Raw genomic sequence first — 19,553 nt, 5'->3', positions numbered from 1 at the left:
GGTCAGAAAACTGCTAGATTGGGGGGAATCCACAGACTAATAGATTAACTAGAGCTGCAGACAGAAGCGAAAGTAATTCCTGCACTGCTTCTATTGGTACATGCAGCAGCCCAGAAAGCAAGGTACTGGGGATTTCAAGGTGGGTTATTATTATTATTAGCTATATGGTGTAAGGAAGCCTGAGGTTTATGCTGCACCATGGGGAGAGAGAGAGAGAGAGAGAGAGAGAGAGAGAGAGAGAGAGAGAGAGAGACAAAAGTAGAAGGGAATCGCCAAGAAAGAGAAGAATGATGACATCCAGCTCAGTACCCTAGGTGTGTGTGTGCTAAGCCCATACTCACCAAGTGTGAGCCCCTGGGGTTTCATGGAACAAGGAAGTATATGATTAGGTTAACTAAGAACAGGTCCATGTATACTTGCATATACAGGGTGTCTCAAAGATACACGGCATAACTTCAGGAATGAGTTCCTCATACGTAGACAATAAAATTATTTTATATCAACATAGTTCTGGAAATGCTTGGTTCCCGAATTATTAACCGGAATGTCTTATCTCCCGCAGGTGATTTCCTTCATCACAAGGTACTGACAGAATCTGGTGGTTTTCCATTCTGACCATGTACTCAAATCAGGAGTAAGCAGATATGCACTTTATGCATGGTTTGCCGGACGGCAATGCTCTGGAGGCTCGTCGTTTGTACCACGAAAGGTTCCCAGAACAAAGATGTCCAGACAGGAAAACGCCTTTGTGAACATGGGACCTTTACATCTCATGATGCCGACAGAGGACAACCAAGATCTACAACTCCTGAAGTAGAGGAGGAGATTTTGGATGCTGTGCATGCCACTCCTGGAATCAGCACACGTAGATTCCAGGATCTTTAAATGGGGCCATTTAAAGTCATTGGTGTATTCAATTCCGGTAGCTGATGCGGAAACTCTCCGCAATCAAATTGTGGCAGGTTGTGAGACAATACGAAACTCGCCATGCCAGGAATTTGGCATCGTCTTTGTGAGTCCATGAGACGTCGATGTGAGGACTGTATTCAGGTAGAAGGTGGACATTTTGAACAATTACTCTAAGGTGATGTGAACAGTTAAGTGTCATAGACAAACCTTCAATACTCGGAAACCAAGCATTTCCAGAACTATGTTGATATAAAATATTTTTATTTTCTACATATGAGGAACTCATTCTTATGCCATGTATTTTTGAGACACCCTGTATACTAATGCTAGGAGCATAGTAAATAAATTTTATGTGCTGGTCAAATCATCAAATGCAGACATAGTTGGTGTTGTTGGGTTTTTTTTTTTGGCGCAAGGGCTACTATGGGCAAATTGCACCTGTTCTGATTAATAAAAAGAGTTTAGATGAGTATAAATATATTAATCTGTTTTAGATAGCAGAAAAACTTAGGTAAATTGGAGTTGTCCCCAATAATATGTCTAATTTGAAGAGACTCATTTAAATTAGATAGGGATTGGAATGATGTGGTTCTGGCATACTGATAGTGAGTGCACTCTATAAGAATATGCTTTATGGTTAGTGGTGAATTACAGTGCAAGCACAGCGGTGGATTATTTCCTTGCAATAAATATAGATGTGTAAGGTGGGTATGACCTATACGTGCTCTGACAAGCACAACCTCTTCATGTCTGTTTGAGCAGAAGCTAGATTTCCATAGCTGTGAATTCTGTTTTATATTTCATAACTTGTTATTCAACTAATTATGGCAAATTTCTCTCATTTCTCTCCATTTTTCATTGCAAATTCGGCGTACGATTGGTTTATAGTCTGTGTAAGGAATCTGGATATGGTTATTGTCATTGGGATTTCTTGCTGCTTTATCTGCACTCTCATTTCCTGGTATTCCAGTGTGCCCTGGAATCCAGCAAAAAGTGACTGCCTATTGTTAGGAAATTCGGATATTTGAGTTCTTATTTGATTTATAAATGGATGTAGAGAGAGAGAGAATTGCCTTGGAGGGCTTTCACTGCACTCAGAGTCTGTATAGATTATAGTCTTCGGAGTGAAATCATTAGCAAGTAAGGTAATGGCATAGAGTTATGCCATTACCCATCTTAATGGCATAGAGTTCTGCAGTGAAAAAGTTGCAATCTTGTGGTAATGACACAGAGACTGTTGACATTGTTGACACCACAGCAGCTCCTACAGCTGTGTCACTTTTGGAGTAGTCAGTATAAATGTGCAGGGTGTCTGTATTCATCAAGGAGTGAGCTACATGTAGTTTCTGAATGGTTTGATTGTTCAGGGAGTGTTTCCCCCAACACTGGATGGAGGTTGTACAATTTTTCTCTCTTGATGTGAATTGGTCAAATGCATATTCCACTGCTGAATCAGTTCTTGTAGATGGATACCTGTAGGTTTGTTTTCAAGAGGCTTATTTCTAAAAAAGGTTTATGCAATCTTCATACAGGCAGTTCGTGTGTGTAGTATGTCTTTCTGGAATGCCAGTTTGGTGTCAAGAGTCATGCCCTAGAATCGGATATTGTTGATAACTGGTATCAGTTGATTTCCCAGTGATAATTCAGGTTCTAGATGTAGTTGGAATTTTTTTTACAAAAGCGAATGGCTACAGTTTTGGTTGCTGACAGATGATAACCATTACGTGAAGCTCACGACACTATTTTGTTTACTGCAAGCTGCAGATGTCTTTCAGTGGAATGCATATTCTGTGAATGGCAAGATATTGCAAGATCTTCAGCATAAAGATAGATTTCTACATTACCCAAAATGTTCTGCACTAAATTGTTTATTCTAAGTGCAAACATGTAGCACTGAGTACCGATCCCTGTGGTACACCTTCTCTTTGGACAAGAGATTGCGAAACAGCATTACAAAAACTCACTTGAAAAGTTCTGTTCTTGAAAAAAGTTCTTGAAAACTCTCTATGATCATTGGGAGTCGACCTCTGAGTCCTATGGCATACATGTCTTGCAGAATACCATAGCGCCAGGTGGTGTCAAATGCTTTTTCAATATCCAGGCTCACCATGACAAGATGTTCTTTTCAAATAAAGGTGTTCCGTATGTTACACTCAGCTTTCACCATAAGGTCTAACGTGTATCGGTTTTTGCAGAAGCTGTATTGAATACAACTGATGACTGAGTTGGATTCTATGTACCATACAAGTCTATTGTGTACCATCTTTTCCAATGTCCTCCCCAAGCAGCTCGTAAGGGATATCAATCTATAGTTGCACGGATCTGTCTGATCTTTTCCAGGTTTTCGAAAAGCTAGCACTGTTGAGTGACACCATGAGCGAGGATAGTAGCTTTTGGAGATCTGATTCAGAAAAAGCAATAGGGAATTTAATGCCTTTTTGTCTAGGTGTTGCAACATTAGGTAATAAAGACCACCAGGGGCTGAAGCCCCATTTGTTGATATGTTTAGAGCATCCTGTAGCTCCAAAGTTGTAAAGGATTGATTATATGGGAGCGTTAATCTTGTGCTGAAATTTAATTTTCCTTGCTCAGTCCTTCTTTTATGTTGCTGAAAAGATGGTTTGTATAAGGATATATCTGAGAATTGTGCAAAATTTTCTGCCAGAGCATTGGCTATTTCAACTGGAGATGATGCTAGTAGAAATCTAACATTCAGTTTTTTTATTTTATTCCAGATTATTCTGCTGTTTATGTTCTTCGTTATAGTAGAGGCAAACTGGATCCAAGGATCTTTTTTTGCCTTTTTCCTAACGAATCATGCTTTTGCTTTAAGTTTTTTGAAACTTATGAGGTTCTCAGTTGTTGGGTGTTTACCAAACAGGTTCCATGCCCGGTTTTTCTCTTTTTTGGCAAGTTGGCATGCATCACACCACCACCACCACCACAGACTGGCGTGTTTAAAAGAACGACTACGGATTTTTGGAATGGCCTTGATTGCAGCATTTAGAATCTGAGTTGTGATGTGCTGTGTAGCATCATTGATGGATTGGTCTTTGATAATTTCATCATTGAATGAGATACTTGAAGCAAATAACTTCCAATCAGCGTTGCAAAATTTCCATTTTAAGCAGGTATTATTTACCTGAGGGATTCTAGTTGTTTGGATTTCACAAATTATCGGATAATGGTCACTGTTTAGCAGATTGTCGAGAGTTGTCCAGCGATGAGTGAATACAATATTGGAAAGCAGATTTTTACGTCTATAGCTGTAGTTGTTCTAATGGAGAAATGAATGTAAGTATCAGCACCAGAATTCAACAGTGTAAGATGTTTGTCAACCAGCGATTCCAGAACTTTTCCTCGTCTGTCTGTATGTGGGGAGCCCCAGAGTGGGTGGTGGGCATTAAAATCGCCTAATAAACAAAATGGAGGAGGGATCTGTAGCAGAAGTTCTTCTAAGTCATTATAAGTATATTCTTTGTTTGGTGATAGGTAGATTGAAACTACTGTTAACATGATTCCTAAGGAGCCATGTACTGCTACTGCTTCTAAGGAAGTCTGCAGTGGAATGTGTTTAATAGCGACTATTGAGTTTACTAGAATGGCCACACCTCCATGCAGAGTATTACTGTTATTTCTATTATGTTGGTATACTGTATAGTTCTTGATTAATTGTGGAGGAGGATTAGTTTCTTGTAAACATATGCTTACAGGATTATACTGCTTGATTTCATCAAAGATGTCATCGATATTGCTACATAGGCCTCTACAGTTCCACTGTATGATGCGATCCATTATTTGTTTTTAGCAGTTGGTTTGATTCAGGCTGCTTTTTGGGTCCTGTCTGTTTTTGTCTATCCAATTTTATTCTTTCTTTTTTTGAGAAGACAGGCCATCCTGTATCCATCGGCTTCTGCAAACAGATCTAAGATTGGCTTATCTGGGTTAATGTTTTCATCTGTATCCATATTTGTTATATTTGGCCGAGTCATCAGGACTGCTGTTTTAGTTTTTATGGTTTCTGATGAAGACTGCACTGCGGTTGGCGGTACTGTAATTGGTGTTTTATTGGCATGAGCTATCGTATGCTGTTTCTTAGTAGATTGCTGTGAGGTTGGGAGTATTTCTCTTGCCCAATCTGCAATAGACATGGTTGTGGGAACTGACAAGTGAGTTTGAGCAGCTGCTGACTGGTATTTCTTTGTTGCTGCTGCGTAGGTGTGTTTAGGTGTAGTAAGCATAATTTCTTTCTTTGCTTCGTTGTCGTCATTTGGTTTTTAGGAGCATTAGCAACTAATACCATATTGTTCCGGGGATATGCAGTGATCATTTCCTGACCTTTCCACATCCTCCGTATTTGGTGGTCACGAGCTTGAACCCTGGTCTGATCAAGAAGCGTGTGCTACGCACTGCTGCTGCTCCTGCCCACCTGGCTACGGAGGCGCCTTTCTTTGCTTCCTGGTAACTCACTTTCCGCTCTTCTTGTATTTTTGGATCTTTTTCCCTGTTTTCTATAGTTCACAGGACCTTGAATAAGCAGGGTGTTGGCCTTGACAGTTTGGTCAGTGTGGTCTTTTGGCATCACATTCTGTTTGTGTGTGAGATTTTGACCCATAGTTTGGGCACACTGCATCCCCTTGACAGATGGTCTGAGAGTGCCCAAATTTTTGACACTTACAACACCTGATGGGGTTAGGAATGTAGGGTCTTACACGGCAATTTAGATAGTCAGCTTTAACACTCAATGGTAAATTTGGTAATGGTAATGGTAAACATCATCCAAACGTAAGGATGATGTTCCGCATAGGAACAAGCTGACCACCTTTTCTGATCATAATCTGCTTAGCATGTGTGACTTTTTGTTCTTTTAACTCTTGGACCAGTTCATCTTCTGTGACACTGATCATATTCCACTCAGTGATGACCCCTTTGGAGGCATGTAGGGTAACTTGCACAGGAAACCATCAAAGGTCCAGCAGTCTCTGATTGCTTATGACTCACACTTTCAATTAGTAAATCACTGATTTAAGTCTTTTCACCATTTTAGGCAAACCAGCTGAGCTTTCTAAGCATTTCAGATATGGGGGGAGTGTACTCATGCATTTGTTTGACAAGGATGGAAGATAAGGAAAGATGGGCATTCCTTTTGCTCTGTGTCAATCCGCAGCCTTTTCGACTGGATGTGTCATGGTCATTATTTAATTTAGGACATCATGAGCGTCGAGGCTCAATTGGAGGGAAATGATCAAATTCCATTTTGCTCTTTTTAGCCCTGGAAGAGTGATTTTCTTCTCCCAGGTTACCGGCCCCGCCACGTGGAGGCAGGAGTGGTGCCACCAGTGACCATGGTGGTTGTAAAGTTTCTAGTTTGTTATTAACTAATTATGAATCAACAGGGCTTACCTTTATTTTAGATATAGGAAGCTTCTTTTCCAACTCCTTAACTAAGAAGAGTTGGAAAAGAAGCTTCCTATATCTAAAATAAAGGTAAGCCCTGTTGATTCATAATATAATAGAATATAGGAAATATTGAGCACTTAATAGCCCTCTAGTATCAAAGTTATTAACTAATATATATATATATATATATATATATATATATCCAATTTTTTTAAAATTAAATAAAATATAACATAAGCCAGTAGTATGGTAAAAACTGTAGAGCGAAAATTAACATAAAATAACCCAAATAAACAATCGAACGAAAAAGGAATAGATATAATTAGTAGCCCAGAAACCCTTATATAATTTCAATCTTTAAATCCAATTAACAAAAACTATACAAAATTTAGGATAATGCCAATTATTTATTAATTTAGCGGTACCCCCCCTGAAAGGTACCAGTTCCAAAAGGCGTGAAATATCACCAAAAGAGGGTTAAAGGAACTACCAAACGATAACAAAATCAAAATAAATTAAAATAAGATAGACTGATCATCATGCCCCATCTCGACAGAGGACCACGAGGCCAATAATGGTCATGGAATCGCTGCATTTCAATCGCTATACAAATCATCGCCATGGTGAAAAGATCGAAGTACCAATTCACCCTCCCTCCTCCGATCGATCCACCAATGCAGAGGATTTGCACAGCGGTGGTCCTTATGCAGCGAAAAATAAAATATAGAACAGACAGCACTCTAGAGCAAAGCCACACCACTGACATACTGTAAGCTGAATCAGCTTAATAAATAATTGGCATTATCCTAAATTTTGTATAGTTTTTGTTAATTGGATTTAAAGATCGAAATTATATAAGGGTTTCTGGGCTACTAATTATATCTATTCCTTTTTCGTTCGATTGTTTATTTGGGTTATTTTATGTTAATTTTCGCTCTACAGTTTTTACCATACTACTGGCTTATGTTATATTTTATTTAATTTTAAAAAATTGGATGTATTTCAGCTTCATATGGAGGAATTGCACGTCGCTGCCTCTAATGAACGCTTAAGGATTTATTTATTTCATTATAATTTAACTTTATTTAATATAATTCAATGATAGTATATATATATATATATATATATATATATACATACATACACACACACTCTGAAAAAAAAAAAGAAAGGTAGTTTTCCTTTCTTGGTTCTTACTTTAACACTTGTAGCACAGAACCACTTTATGTAAACAAAAGAGAAAACTACTAGAAAAGAAATGAAACTTTGTCACTTAGAAAGAGCACTCTATATATCTCAGAGAAAATTACTTGTCATGATCACTTGGGGCCTGCAGACATAGTGGAGATATATCAGCGATATGGTGTCACTCAGATATATGGCATTTAGAATATTTGAATGTGGACATTACAATGTATACAGAAAAGACAGGGAGAAGAGGTCATGCACTTAGTTAAGAATCACATAAAATCTAAGGCACTGCATCCAGTTAACATGGGTGAGTAGTGCAATGTTGTGTCAATTTGGTGTGACATAAGCAATGGGAAAACTAAAATGAGAGCACAAGTGTGTTATAGGCCAAATGACTGTGATGAGTATAACAAACAACTGTAGAGAAAAACAGAGTGGGCCAGTAAATTAGAATGTCTTATAGTGGGGATTTTAACTTTTCAGATATTGACTGAAATTGTCGGTTGGTCACTGACACTAGCAAGAATTTTGTAGATTTATTGGATGACTGTATTCTAAAAACAACGCATGAGAGAGGCAACAATAAAGCAATACTCTCATTATCAGAAGTGATTCTGAATGCATTAAGAATCTGCAGATAAAGGAACTATTAGGCAGCAGCAATTATGGTGTATGTGAGATTTACTTAAAGATGTAACTACCACTAAGGGTAAGGAGAAGGGATTTCCCTTCCATAAAGGAGCCTACAGTGGTCACAGATTTTTTTAAATTCTATACTATGGGACCAACTAGTGTTGTTACCAAAAACAAATTCGAAATGGGAAGCATTTCGGGAAATAATCATAGAAGCTACTAGGCATTTCTTAACAACTACAAAATAGAGTTCAAGGCTTAGACATATGTGGTTGTCAAATGAACAAGTGAAATTATTAATGATTGAGGATTAATTGATGTAAAAGGAATAGTTGTAGGAATTAAATTTTCTGGGGAAAAAAATAGGAGGCATTACTTTCGTAGTGCTCCTTGTAGCTCAGAGAATCATAATCTGATAACTTCCCTGGGCACACTAATTTGGTTGCTCAAGGAACTCCTGAAAACAACACCTCAGATTGGCAAAAGCAGAACCTGACACATAGACACTTTCTGAACAGGTATTCTCACAGGTAAGTGAGGAAGTAATGTGGGTCATTAGTAATAGTAACAGCAACTCTGAAAAATAGGCCTGTAAAACTAGAAAATTGAATCTAGTTTTAAATCACTTAGTCGTGTTAAAAAACAAGGCTTTAGCAACACAGATCAAAAATGTTTTGCATCTAGTACTCAATGGAAATGTCAATGCAGGTGATGCAATTAGGTGATGAGTACATTTACATTTCAGTTTTATTTGGAGAGGACCTCTTTCTACAGGGCTTCTTAAGTAACATGCTAATATATCTTATCCAAATAAAAATGAAACTGATGTAAAAAAGTAACTCCTTATATCATCATCAGTAATTCAGTCTTGTGACTGGTCAGTTGCTCTTATGAACTGTCTCCATCTTTGTCTCTCCTGTGCAGTTTGTTTTTGTTCCTCAAAATTTTGAAGTACTGCTTCATCCAGAAACGTCCCGATGAAGGTATTTTTTGGTCTTCCCCTAGGGCATTTTCCCTCCAAGGTCCCCTCCATGGCATCCAGAAGCAAACCACCATGTTGAATCATGTGGCTCAACCATTTTGAGTCTAGTTGATCTTATTCTATCTAGAATTTTCCTTTATTCTTGGACACATCTTAATATTTCCACATTTGCTACTTTTTAAGTTCCATTTAATTTTTTCTATATTGCACCAGCAACACATCTCGAAGGTTTCATGTCTCTCTTTGTAAGATTCCATGTCTCTGCTGCATATAGTGCCATTGACTAGATATATGTTATTATTATCGTCTTCCTAATTTCCTGTGACTTCTTCTGTGTAATCAAAGATAGTTTATCCCTGAAAGATTGTTTTGTCATTGCGATTCTGGTTTGAATCTCAGTTTGACATGAAATGTCCTGTATAAATAACTGTGCCAGATACCTAAAGTGACCTACTTGTTCTATTCTTACTCCATTGCTCTCAATTCGGAAGGGAATTGACCTTTTACAAATCATCACTGCCTTTGTTTTCATCACGTTTATCTTCATTGCATACTTGGGTGCTTTCTTATTTAGTCTTCGAATCATTTTTTTCAGCGTAGCAGGGCAACCTGCTAGTATTGCCTGATTGTCTGCAAACTTCATAGCCTGTATGTACTTTTCACTTATTTTAACCCTCCCACTTCTTACTCCAAAGTGCCTCGTTTATTAGCATTAGCATTAGTAGAGGCATTTGATGCAAGAAAGCAAGCTTATGCAGCATCAGCCAAAAAAAAAAAAAAAAAAAAACCCACTTCCACTTCACCCCTCTGTTCGTTCAAAATTCCTGTCCAGCTGAGCCTTAAACTTATTTAGGCTATCAACCTCCACCACAAGGGATGGAAGTCTGTTCCACCAACCAACCACCCACTGGCTAAAGGCAAATTTCTGCACGTCTATCCTACATCTGTCTTTCCTCAATTTGAATTTATGCCCTCTCAGGTGATTTTTCTGAGCTAGAGGAAGAATCCCATCAGCATTGAGCATGCTTAAACCATTCAAGGCTTTATACACCTCTATCAGATCACCTTGCTGGTGCCTAGTCTCCAGACACTGTAATTTGCAAAACTTAAGCCTTTCTTCGTAAGAACACCCCTTTGTTCCATTCACTAATCTTGTTGCCCTTCTCTGTACTCGTTCCAGCAGCTCTACATCCTTCTTGAAATGAGGCCTCCAGACCTGTATACAGTACTCTAGGTGTGGCCTGACCATTGCCTTATACAATGGAATAATCACCTCCTTATCCCTGCTGGAAAAATTCCTGTATATCATTGACAATACTCCATGAGCTACTCTTGCAGCCCGTCTGCACTGCTCAGAGAGCTTATTATCACTTCGGCAAAAGCATTGAACAATCCAGGTGAGAGTAAGCATCCCTGTCTTACTCCCTTTTTAAATTTAGCTTTTTCTGCCAGTTCTCCCCTCACTCTTACCTTTGCATTTTGTCTTCTACATAAGTCATAGACCAGTCCAATAATCTTCTTGCATCTCATTTTCTCAAGAAATGGGAACAGTTCTCTCCAGATTACTCTATCACACACCTTCTTGTAATCCACAAAACACACAGAGGTTTCTTCTCAGGTTATACATTTTTTCTTCCAACGCTCTCAACGCTCCAAGAGAATCTCTCATCGATCTGCCTCTGTGAAAGTCGCATACTGTGAGTCATCCAGAAATAGACAATTTTAAAATGAACCACTTGTATGTATGAAAGGCAGTTGGCTTTCAATAGATCTATTTGTCTTTTGGAGATCTGTATACATTTAGAAATAACCTGATAACCTGCCAGCTTCTGGGAGTCCCTCAAGGCATCAATCGACACTTTCAAGTCCTACTTCCATTTCATGAACTGAGTCAGTGTAACAGGGACAATTCAGAAAAAGAAATCTAGTCTCAATCTCATTACAATGACACAACTCAACTCTCTGAAAGACCCAAACTTGATAGTTCCGCTTTAAAAGGACTATGTTCTATTATAAAACAGATCATATTTAATACAAAAATCATAAATGTCTTGTCTTGTAATTGACAAGTAGAATGAGGGAAAAAACTGAAAGCCTCCCTCTCCAGAATTTCTCCACATCATTTTGAGATTGTCTCCATTTCTGCTTGTATTCTTAACTTATTTTCTCTTATTGAAATAACTACAGCATCTCCATATCCCTCTGAAGGAATGAAATTTCCAGGATAGAAACCCTTTTTTTCTTTCTGCAGCAGACTATAGCTTTCATGGCTACTAAAAGCTCAGCTGGTAAACTACTCACTAATATCTGAAGGGGCATCATTTACACAATCCTGAATGTTCTTGTTATTGATAATAAGGCATGCCTTTAAATGGTTATTAAGTGTCTCACATCACTAGATTATTCATCCTATGCCCCCAAGCAGCAGCTGCATTGACCACTATGGAAACAAACTCTCCTTCATAAAGCATATTTGCAGACATATCTTTTATTTTAAAATGTGGACCATAAAAGTCTTGAATATTCTTTTGTACAAAGAGAAATGCAATATAGCATTTATTTTCCCTTCTTTCTCATCTATATAAACATTAAGTTGTTTATATCAGGTATCATAAGAAACAGGTTTTCTTTACAACCTAACCATTGGATGTCTACACATATTTGATACCCCTAACCATTGAGTATCAATTATGTGCAGACACAAGGAAGATTATACAGAAAAGTGGGATGCATTAGCAAAGCCTCATACTATATAACAACTTTAAAAGAAATAAAAGAGGCTTTCTGGATAGTACCTTGCACACGTGTGTGGGTAAACTTTGCAACTGACTATGGTCAAGCAAACAGCTGTTATATTTATTTACCTAAATAAGACAAAATCTTCTTTTTCAGCTTCATCAACCTGGATATAAGATACTGGAATAGGCGGAGTTAGTTTCACAGAACTTCTTCTGCTACTTGAATCCTCAATTAATTGTAGATTCTTTTGTTCTTTAATGTCATCCAATGGTAAAAGCTGCAATTCAAAGATGGAAAAGATTCTGTTAATAAATATGATTTTTAATTTATTTTGAAATACACTAACATTTTAATAATCAGTTTTCATTGTACCTTCCTTTGCAGAGAGAGAGATGCCCCTAATACAAAATTATTTCATTAAACAAGAATCACTGCATTTAAAGGCTATAGTTTTTAATTGTTTCATTGCATTTCCATTAGTATTCTCCTGAATAATGTAGGAAATTCATTCCTACCTTATTCAGGAGAATACTAATCAGATTACTTGTCTCCATTTTCTTCGTTTCTATATGGAAAATTGTTATTAATAAAAATTAGCCTTAATGGTACAAAGCCTTCTGCTTTATTTCTGTATATAGCCTTTTGAATTTGAAATGGAATCATGAGTAATCTTAGTATAAAAACAGTTTCGCCTGTGGCACATCAGTTAATACTGTAGCTTAAAGCACATTTTTTTAGGATGATAATTTACAAGTGGATACAAAAAACAACATTGAAGCATCCAAGTTTTTCACCTTCATGGCTGGAACTCCAATTTTAAGAACTAGTTTATATGTTGGCATTCTAGATGGTTGCAAAGAGCTCAAATATTCTAGTGTACCCATAGCCTGGATGTAATTTATTGTTCAATTTATTGCTATGTATATGACTTCTGAAAAATGTAATTGATCTTAACAATAAAGATTTATCTTTCTATACATTAAAATAATTTTCCCTCCTAGTGATATTTATTCAGCCAATGGGAGAAGAGAGATGTGGGTTACGTGTAAACATAAATACTAAAATATGCAACAGAAGCTTGTTTTACTGTGGCCAAGATGCATGTTTAAGATGCCAGCATTAGGTATTCATGGCAAAGAGACAAAAATGAAACTTAGTCACAATGTCAAAAACTTCAGTATTTTATTTTATTAAAAGAAGCAAGTGTAGTGAGCAGGGTGCAAAGCCCCCTAGGTTAAGGTAAAGTTGTTTTTTTTTTTTTTTTTTTATATATTAAATCACTCATTCATGTAACCAACTACTAGATTTATTATTTATATTAACATACCATAGCTGCCAACCTTTGACTTTTGTAAAGCAAGAGATTACTGGAAAAATCAGTTTTTTGTTTTTTTTTAATTTAAACTTGGCACCTGAAATTAAATTTTATTAACATAGCACATTTTGCCTTAAGTGGTCACTTTATTAGATACACCTACATAATAGTGTGTAGGTTTTCCATTCCATTTGTTTGAAAGATAACTGCTATGTCAGTTTATGTCAGGACTTACTGGTCTCTCATCATATAACTGGTGGTCTTTAGTGTCACTAAAGAAAACCTACAGTTTGTTCTGGTGCAAGAATTAATGTCATTGCATCATCAATACAGTTTAAATTTAGACAGCTGTAAAAAGAGATGAAAGGAGAAGATAGTCCTACCAATTTCTTATAATTTCTCCTTGGGTGAGCTCGAGGCCAGATTGAAACTTTAGGAAAGAGAGAGTGAAAATGCCTAGTATAAGTAAGTTGCTATTCATGGATTAATCATCTATTGTTAATCCATAAACAGCCATAAATGCACATGAGGGGGCACAAATTCAAATTCAGGATGAACGGTTGCAAAATAGAGGTGCAAAAGTTTGCCTTCAGCCAACAGGTGGTTGATTGTTGGAACACACTTCCATCTGTTGTTGTGGAAGTGGATAGCTTGAACAAATTCAAGGAAGAACTAGACAAACTATTGGAGGAGATAGACAAGTATTGGTGTTTTTTTTGTTTTTTTTTGCTAATGCTATATATAAGCTTGCTTTCTTGCATCATTGCTACTACTATTGATGTTCACAAACAATAGACTTAATTCTGCACAACAAGGATTTTTGCTGCCATCACAATTAGTTACACAGTTTGTCAGGTTCATGACTAAAGTAGGGCCATGGCTGACTCAAGGTCACTCATCACTTGGTTTCCCCACTTTGTATTAACACTATGGACCAGAAGGTCTAGTGCATTACTGACCACCTATGTTTATTTCTCTGCTCTAGTTATAATGGTGGCAAAAATGAAACTTAGTGATTTTTGTCATTACATGAAAGAAATTTATTGAATTTCTCCACAGTACACCATTAAAACTAAATAGTCATGTAAATTGATAAAGACTGCCTTGTGAAAAGAATTTATTCATTAAAAAGAATAATTATTTTTTTTTTCTTACTTTTCACTGTAAAAGTATTTTTTTCTCAGAAGCACAACCATTGATATTCTGAAAAATGGTTTATTGCCATTTGTTCACATTTAACAAATTGAAGAGTTATTTACATTTTACCCACTTTTACTAACTTTTAGTCAATATATACATTTAGAGATGTAAATAGGTAAGTTCAATAGTTAGTGCTCAATATTCACTGAAATGTGCTTTGCCCAATCTGCTCAACTTTTAGCCATACCTCTCTAAAATCCAGCATCTTTTAATCCCAAAACATTCTGGATTTTCAAGATTTTACTGTAATTTAAACATCATAACAATAGTAATATTCTCAAAACTGTTTATTGCATTACTTTTTTTATTTTTTTTTTGTGAAACTCTCAAACACAAAAAAAAGTATTAGAACCTACAGTACTTAATACCATGTATGGGCTCAATACATGTCAAAAGTATGTCAAAAAAAAAAAGAAAATTCCTCTTTTGGAATATTAAGAGAAACTTGTATCTATTTGTGGATATTAAAGTTAACCCCTGAGGCTCACATCTGGTGAGTATGGGCTTGGCACACCCAGGGTCCTGAGCTGGATATCATCATTCTTATCTGTCTTGGTGATTTCCTTCTATTTCTGACTCTCTCTCTCTCTCTCTCTCTCTCTCTCTCTCTCTCTCTCTCTCTCTCTCTCTCTCAGGGTAACTCAGAAATTTTTTTTGGCTTTTGCAGCATAAGCCTCAGGCTTCCTTGCACCATATGGCTAATAATAATAATAAATTAGTTAAAAATGCCAGGTTGCAACAAGCAGGAATACAAAAAGAATCTGTTGCCTTTAAACATTATTCCAACAGATTGCTTCTGCTATAACTTCTATAAACAAAGGAAGAACAATCAAATACTCTAATCACTTGAAAACTGCTTTAGCCAAAGCTTTCAAATATAAATTAGAGAAGAGAATAATGGCTTGATGCTAATCAGCATCTATGTTTTAACCACTGTTTCTAATAACGAAGAAGGATGCAACATCTTGAGGCTAACATTCAGAAAGCAGTATTGCAATAAAATCTGCATTAAGAACTGTGTACTTTTATTTCTGCTCTTTCTTTTAAAAGTTTACATTCTGACATTGTATTACACTGCATATTGATACACAATTAAATTAATAACATTGTATTAGAAAAGAGCTGACTCAAGTAAATAATACAAAGGTCTTTGAGATAACAGAAGAGGAGAAAAAGCAGCATGTACTGAAATTTAAGAACAAGTTTGAGATTCTGCAGACTTTTTAGGACAAAGATATCGACAAGGAATACAATAACTTTCTGAAAGTGATAAAGTCCAAGAAACCTATAGGGAAAAAGAAATCCAAAGAAGAAAAAATTAGTCAAGAAACACTTGCCATGGTGAACCGAAGGCGAAAAATAAAGAGCAAGATAAACACTGACAAGGAGAAAATTCAGTATACTGAGTTAGGCAAAGCCATCAGAAAGACACTCAGAGAGGACATAAAATTTAACACAAGAAAAGTAGAACAAGCATTAAGGGAAAACAAAGGACTTAAATCAGCAGCCATGAGCAGTAATACAGAAAGACAAATGACATGGAAACTGAAGAATAGCGATGGCATATTTATAAATAGCAGAGAAGGCATAATTCAAATAGCATAGCACAAGACTACTATAGAGAATTATACAAGGGGTGAGGGAATGATACCAGCAGTGGGGAAGATCAATCGCAAATTAATAACACATGACTTACCCGATATCCTTCCTATTGAGGTAGAACATGCACTGAAGAAACCGAAGAGTCAGAAAGCTCTGGGGGAAGTTGAAGTTGCTGCAGAGTTGTTAAAATTGGGAGGAAGAGACATGACACAGAAACTGGCAAGCCTCTTCACAAAATGCATTAGAAAAGGTGTGACACCTAAGGAGTGGAATAATGCAATCATAGTTTAGCTGCATAAGAAAGGAGTTAAATCATAAATTGGAAATTATAGACCAATTTGCTTGTTTTACCACATCTACAAGTTGTTCACAAGGGTCATTACTAACAGATTAGAAAGAATACTTGACGAGAATCAACCGAAAGAGCAAGGTGGCTTTAGGACAGGATTCTCAACTATGTATCGCCTTCATGTAATATCACAGCTAATGAAGAAATCAAATGAATATAAAACACCGTTATGCCTGGCATTTGTGGATTTTGAAAAGGAATTTAACTCCATACAGCATAAGGCAATGTTTTGGGCACTGGAAAGACAAGGCATAGATACCCATATATTATGATTTTGAAGAAAATATATGAAAATGCTACCTCCTTTATTAGACTAGACAAAGACAGTAGCAAATTTAAAATTGAGAAAAAAGTTCAACAAGGAGACAATATCTCCGAAGTTGTTTACTGCTGCTCTTGAGGAAGCTTTCAGAAGATTAGACTGGCTGCAGAAAGAAGTCAATGTGAATGGAGAGTACCTAAACCATTTACAATTTGCAGACGACATTGTGAAAAAGCCATGATCCCAAAGAATTACAGAAAAATCTTAATCAGTTATGCAGATTTAGTAAGGATTTCAGACTAAAGATAAATATGGCTAAAACAAAAGTAATGAACAAGTATGCCACAAAAAGGGATATTAGCATTAGTAGAGGCATTTGATGCAAGAAAGCAAGCTTATGCAGCATCAGCCAAAAAAAAAAATAAAATAAAATAAAATAAAATAAATAAATAAAAATAAAAAAATAACCACTTCCACTTCACCCCTCTGTTCGTTCGAAATACCTGTCCAGCTGAGCCTTAAACTTATTTAGGCTATCAACTTCCACGACAAGGGATAGAAGTCTGTTCCACCAACCAACCACCTGCTGTCTAAAGGCAAATTTCTGCACGTCTGTCCTACATCTGCCTTTCCTCAATTTGAATTTATGCCCTCTCAGGTGATTATTCTGAGCAAGAGGGAGAATCCCATCAGCATTGAGCATGCTCAAACCATTCAAGGCTTTATACACCTCTATCAGATCACCTCACTGGTGCCTAGTCTCCAGACACTAATTTGCAAAACTTAAGCCTTTCTTCATAAGAGCACCCCTTTGTTCCATTCACTAATCTTGTTGCCCTTCTCTGTACTCGTTCCAGCAGCTCTACATCCTTCTTGAAATGAGGCCTCCAGACCTGTATACAGTACTCAAGGTGCAGCCTGACCATTGCCTTATACAAGGGAATAATCACCTCCCTATCCCTGCTGGAAAAATTCCTGTATATCATTGACAATACACCATGAGCTACTCTTGCAGCCCATCTGCACTGCTCAGAGAACTTCACATCTGCCTGCACAACCACCCCCAAGTCCTTTTCATTCTCTACCACTGTCAGTGTAGTACCACAGAGTTGATACGTTGCTCTGGGGTTGCGGTTTTCCATATGTAGTACTTTACATTTGTCAATGTTAAACTTCATTTGCCACCTCTCAGCTCATCCGCTCAACCTTTCCAGATCCTGTTGCAGCAGCATAGTGTCAGTAGTGTCCTTAACAACCCTGCCAAACTTTGTATCGTCTGCAAACTTGGACATTAAGCTTGATATACCATCATCAATATCATTTATAAATACAGAAAACAATAATGGACCCAATACTGAACCCTGAGGAACTCCACTAATAACATTAGTCCACGCTGGGCAGTGTCATTGATTACCACTCTCTGTCTTCCCCCCTTAACCACTCCTTTATCCATAGCAGCAATTTGCCTCCAATGCCACACTGCTCCAATTTGTGCAGCAGTCTTCCATGTGCAACAGTATCAAAAGCCTTTCAAAGATCCAAGTATATAATATCAAAGTTATTCCCTGCATCCAGTTCTTTTGTGACTGCATCATAGTATCCAATCAAATTGGTCAGGCAAGACTTTCCCTTAACAAAACCATGCTGTGTCTGAGCTATAACTGAAGTCTTGTCTAGATGATCCTGCAGTGCTTCTTTAACCAGTGCCTCCATTAATTTTCCGGGAATAGAAGTTAAACTCACAGGTCTATAATTACTTGTGCCAGCGTTTGATCCTCCTTTGTGAATTGGGGTCACATTTGCACATCTCCAGTCCACGGGAACCTCCCCTGAGTCCAAGGAAGCTCTCATAATTATGGCTAAGGGTTTGCTTACTTCCTTTGCTGCCTCCTTTAATATAACTGGATGGATCTCATCCACCCCAGGTGCCTTTCTTGTGTTTATCTTCAACAATTTCTCCTCCACTTTACTCTCAGAGATTATAAGATTCTCTAGCTTACTGCCAGAGTTGAATACACCTCTGGCATTCCCCTCGCTGAATAACTCCTCATGTGTGAATGTCAATGCAAAACATTCATTTAGTTTGTTAGCTACCTGAGCAGGATCATCAACAGTTGACCCATCGATATCAAGTGGACCAATCTGATTCATCCCCTTCCTTCTAGAGTTTACATAAGTAAAGAACTCTTTGCTGTTTTTATTTGCATCCCTTGCCAAAGATATCTCGTAATCTTCCTTCGCCTGCCTAACCTCTTTTGTAACTTGGTTACAGATCAACTTGTATCTATCATAGGCTTCTGTGTCACGTGTTAATTTGTATGTATCCCATGCATTTTTCTTCTCTGCCATATGTCTCATTAGTTCATCTGACATCCATTTAGGCCTAAACCTTGAACAATATTTCTTAGTTGGTATGTAAAGCCCAGTAGCTTCCAAGATAAGTTCTTTGAATGCTTCCCATTTTGAATTTGCTGTTGGTAACATCATCAGTTGGTCCCACTGTATATAGAATTTAAATACTGTCTCAGTCCATCGTAGTCGCCTTTACGAAAGCAATAACCCTTCCCTTTACCCCTAATGGTAGTTACCTCTTTGAGTAAATCCCACTTCAGCACACTGTGATCACTGCCACCTAGTGGTTCATTTATCTGCAGATTCTTAACGCATGAAGAATCACTACTGATAATCAAATCAAGAGTATTACTCCCTCTAGTTGCCTCCCGAATATGATGATGTAGAAAACAATCATCCAATAAATCCACAAAAGCCTTGCTAGTGTGTGAGTGACCAGCCCCCAAATTCCAATCAATATCTGGGAAATTAAAATCCCCCATTATAAGACTCTCTGATTTACTGGCCCACTCTATTTCCCTGTACAGTTTCTTATTATACTCATCAGAGTCATTAGGCCTATAGCACACTCCTACTCTCAATTTTGATCTCCCAATGCTTATGTCACACCAAACTGACT

At 37.3% G+C, this 19,553-nt stretch overlaps 1 protein-coding gene across 1 annotated transcript in view; it reads right to left on the bottom strand.

Moving 5' to 3' along the window:
* LOC150077294 (condensin-2 complex subunit H2-like) overlaps positions 1-19,553 on the bottom strand; it is a 482,911-nt gene that overhangs the window by 329,999 nt on the left and 133,359 nt on the right. The window contains exon 6 of the mRNA XM_090385846.1: positions 11,980-12,131. Within this exon, the coding sequence (XP_090241972.1) occupies positions 11,980-12,131 (152 nt within the window). The remainder of the gene's footprint in view (positions 1-11,979; positions 12,132-19,553) is intronic.

Source organism: Mastigoproctus giganteus, chromosome 12, assembly GCF_048544385.1.
Source record: "Mastigoproctus giganteus isolate SK-2022 chromosome 12, ASM4854438v1, whole genome shotgun sequence".
Taxonomy (NCBI): domain Eukaryota; kingdom Metazoa; phylum Arthropoda; class Arachnida; order Uropygi; family Thelyphonidae; genus Mastigoproctus; species Mastigoproctus giganteus.
This window is presented reverse-complemented; position numbering and strand designations above follow the sequence as displayed.